The 2,701-nt window shown below is 53.4% G+C and overlaps 1 protein-coding gene across 1 annotated transcript; it reads left to right on the top strand.

The window, feature by feature from the left end:
• The first annotated feature begins 873 nt into the window (after positions 1-873).
• On the top strand, positions 874-1,812 carry LOC131094223 (olfactory receptor 14J1-like). Its single transcript, XM_058041742.1, has one exon. It carries the CDS (start codon positions 880-882, stop codon positions 1,810-1,812), a length of 933 nt encoding a protein of 310 aa, XP_057897725.1. The 5' UTR covers positions 874-879.
• The last annotated feature ends 889 nt before the right edge of the window (positions 1,813-2,701 follow it).

The raw sequence follows: 2,701 nt of genomic DNA, 5'->3' as shown, positions 1-2,701 counted from the left end.
GGGCCACTGTCCTGCCCTGCTGCTGCCTGGCAGGGGCTGGGCAGGGCTGGCCAGGGAAAGGCTATTCCTCAGGCCCAGCCCTCTCTCTCTCCTTGCCTTGCCCAGGTGCTGCTGGCATTGCTGAGGGGCTCTCTGCAATGGCAGTTCCAGCTGCAGGTCCAGGCCCAGCCCTTGGGCTCCTCCTGTGCAGGCTGAGCAGAGGAACGGGGTGTCCCAGCTCCCTGCGCCCAGGGAGCTCTGGGCAGGGCAGCCTGGGAGGCTGGCAATGAGCCCACCCTCCTGACTCTGGGAAAGGCAGGAGCCACTTGGTGTGCCAGGGATCCCTCATCTCTCAGCTGTGTCACCTAGCTGTCCAGGGTAACACTGGAGTGGATCTTAGAAAGGTGCAAGTGCAGAGCAGCTGGAACAGGAGAGAGGGACAGAGTAGCTCCCCTCAGTCTGCACTAAGCCTCAGACCATCCTTCCTGCCTCACTGGAGTCTCTGTTCTCTGCAGGTGCAGGAGAATTTCTCATTCTGCCTCCTGCAATCCTCATCCCTTAACCCAGGCAGCTCTTCTGCTTTAGGAGAAGATTCTTTCTCCAAGCCAAAAGACCAGGACTGGCCCCTGCCCTCACTGTTCCTCTGCACTGACTGCGGGTCAGGGCTGATTCCCAGGTGTCCTGCAGGTCAAGGTCCAGCTCCTCACATAACACTGGACAGCAGCAATCAGGGCTCCAGCAACAAAGGTGAAGGAAGATCTCCTAGACATGGACAAGGGGGAGGTGTTCAGTGGCAGGAAAGGGTCTGTGAGAAACAGCTTTGATTTTTCAGTGAGAAATCTCCCCCCAGTTGTCCCCTTTTTTTCTCCTTGAAAAGGTTCCAATGTCCAGAGGCAGCAAATGTCCAACAGTAGCTCCATCAGGCACTTCCTCCTGCTGGCATTGGCAGACACGCGGCAGCTGCAGCTCCTGCACTTCTGCCTCTTGCTGGGCATCTCCCTGGCTGCCCTCCTGGGCAATGGCCTCATCATCAGCGCCGTAGCCTGCGGCCACCACCAGCACACGCCCATGTTCTTCTTCCTGCTCAACCTGGCCCTCAGCGATCTGGGCTCCATCTGCACCACTGTCCCCAAAGCCATGCACAATTCCCTCTGGGACACCAGGGATATCTCCTACTCAGGATGTGCTGCACAGGTTTTCTTCTTTCTTTTTTTCATTTCAGCAGAGTTTTATCTCCTGACCATCATGTGCTATGACCGCTATGTCTCCATCTGCAAACCCCTGCACTACGGGACCCTCCTGGGAAGCAGAGCTTGTGCCCACATGGCAGCAGCTGCCTGGGCCAGTGGCTTTCTCAATGCTCTGCTGCACACGGCCAATACATTTTCGCTGCCCCTGTGCCATGGCAATGCCCTGGGCCAGTTCTTCTGTGAAATCCCCCAGATCCTCAAGCTGTCCTGCTCCAAATCCTACCTCAGGGAACTTGGAGTTTCTCTTTTCACTGCCTCCTTAGCTTTTGGCTGTTTTGTGTTCATTGTTTTCTCCTATGTGCAGATCTTCAGGGCTGTGCTGAGGATCCCCTCTGAGCAGGGACAGCACAAAGCCTTTTCCACCTGCCTCCCTCACCTTTCTGTGGTCTCCCTGTTTCTCAGCACTGCCATGTTTGCCTATCTGAAGCCCCCCTCCATCTCTTCCCGATCCCTGGATCTGACCCTGTCAGTTCTGTACTCGGTGGTGCCTCCAGCCCTGAACCCCCTCATCTACAGCCTGAGGAACCAGGAGCTCAAGGCTGCAGTGTGGACACTGATGAATGGATGGTTTCAGAAACATTAAACTGCTGGAAAATTTCTGTAAATCACTTTTAATAAAAGTAATCTCTGATATTACCTGGGTTTGGTGGTTGATTTCTTTTTGTCTTTCTTTTGTTTTAGTTTTTTATATTTGCAACAAAGGAAGGTCATTTTTTGTGACATTTCTTTTTTGTTTCTCTCCAAAATTCACTGTGGCCCCAGACTGCGTCCATGAGGAGCTCTGCTATCAGAGGCTTTAGATAGAATAAAGGCTTTCTGTAGAAGTCCATCTGAAAATCCTTCATTTTTTTCCTCACAATTGTCATGAGAAAAGACTACCAAAGGGTTAAAACTGCTGAACCAATTGGGAAAGAAAGTCTCCTGCTTATCTAGTGTGTTCACAAGTGATGTTTGTAGAACACGCCATGCTGTACTCGAAGGGGGCATGCTGCCCTTTTCTGGACAATTGGACTGGACTTTCTTCCAAACTCCTGACCTGGCTGGACTGAGCTCTGGAGTGGCTCCCTCCACCCTCCATGAGAAGACCCCTCTTGCCTGTCTTCAACCACCGTGATGGACCAACAGAGATGCGAATCCCCTCATCAAGGAACCAAGAACCCCTCTGGCACCCCTTTGGCACCCCCATGGCACCCCCATGGCACCCCCATGGCAACCCCTAGCAACCTCCTTCCAGAGACTGGGACTGTACTCCCTCCCAACTCAGGGAGGGGGAAAAACCTAACGTACCTGTGAGCATTTGGCCATGAAAACAATGGAACTGTCTCACCCCCTCCTCCTGCTCCTATTCTTCTCCCCTCCATGGAACCCTAATTTCAGCCACCCTTCCCCAACCAAGAACAGCGTATATATTGGGGTTCCGTTCGACTGTCCTTTGAGTACTCCCCAAGACGTGTACCAGCGAGTTTCGGCGG

The sequence above is a fragment of the Melospiza georgiana genome, chromosome 28, assembly GCF_028018845.1.
Source record: "Melospiza georgiana isolate bMelGeo1 chromosome 28, bMelGeo1.pri, whole genome shotgun sequence".
Lineage (NCBI taxonomy): Eukaryota > Metazoa > Chordata > Aves > Passeriformes > Passerellidae > Melospiza > Melospiza georgiana.
This window is presented reverse-complemented; position numbering and strand designations above follow the sequence as displayed.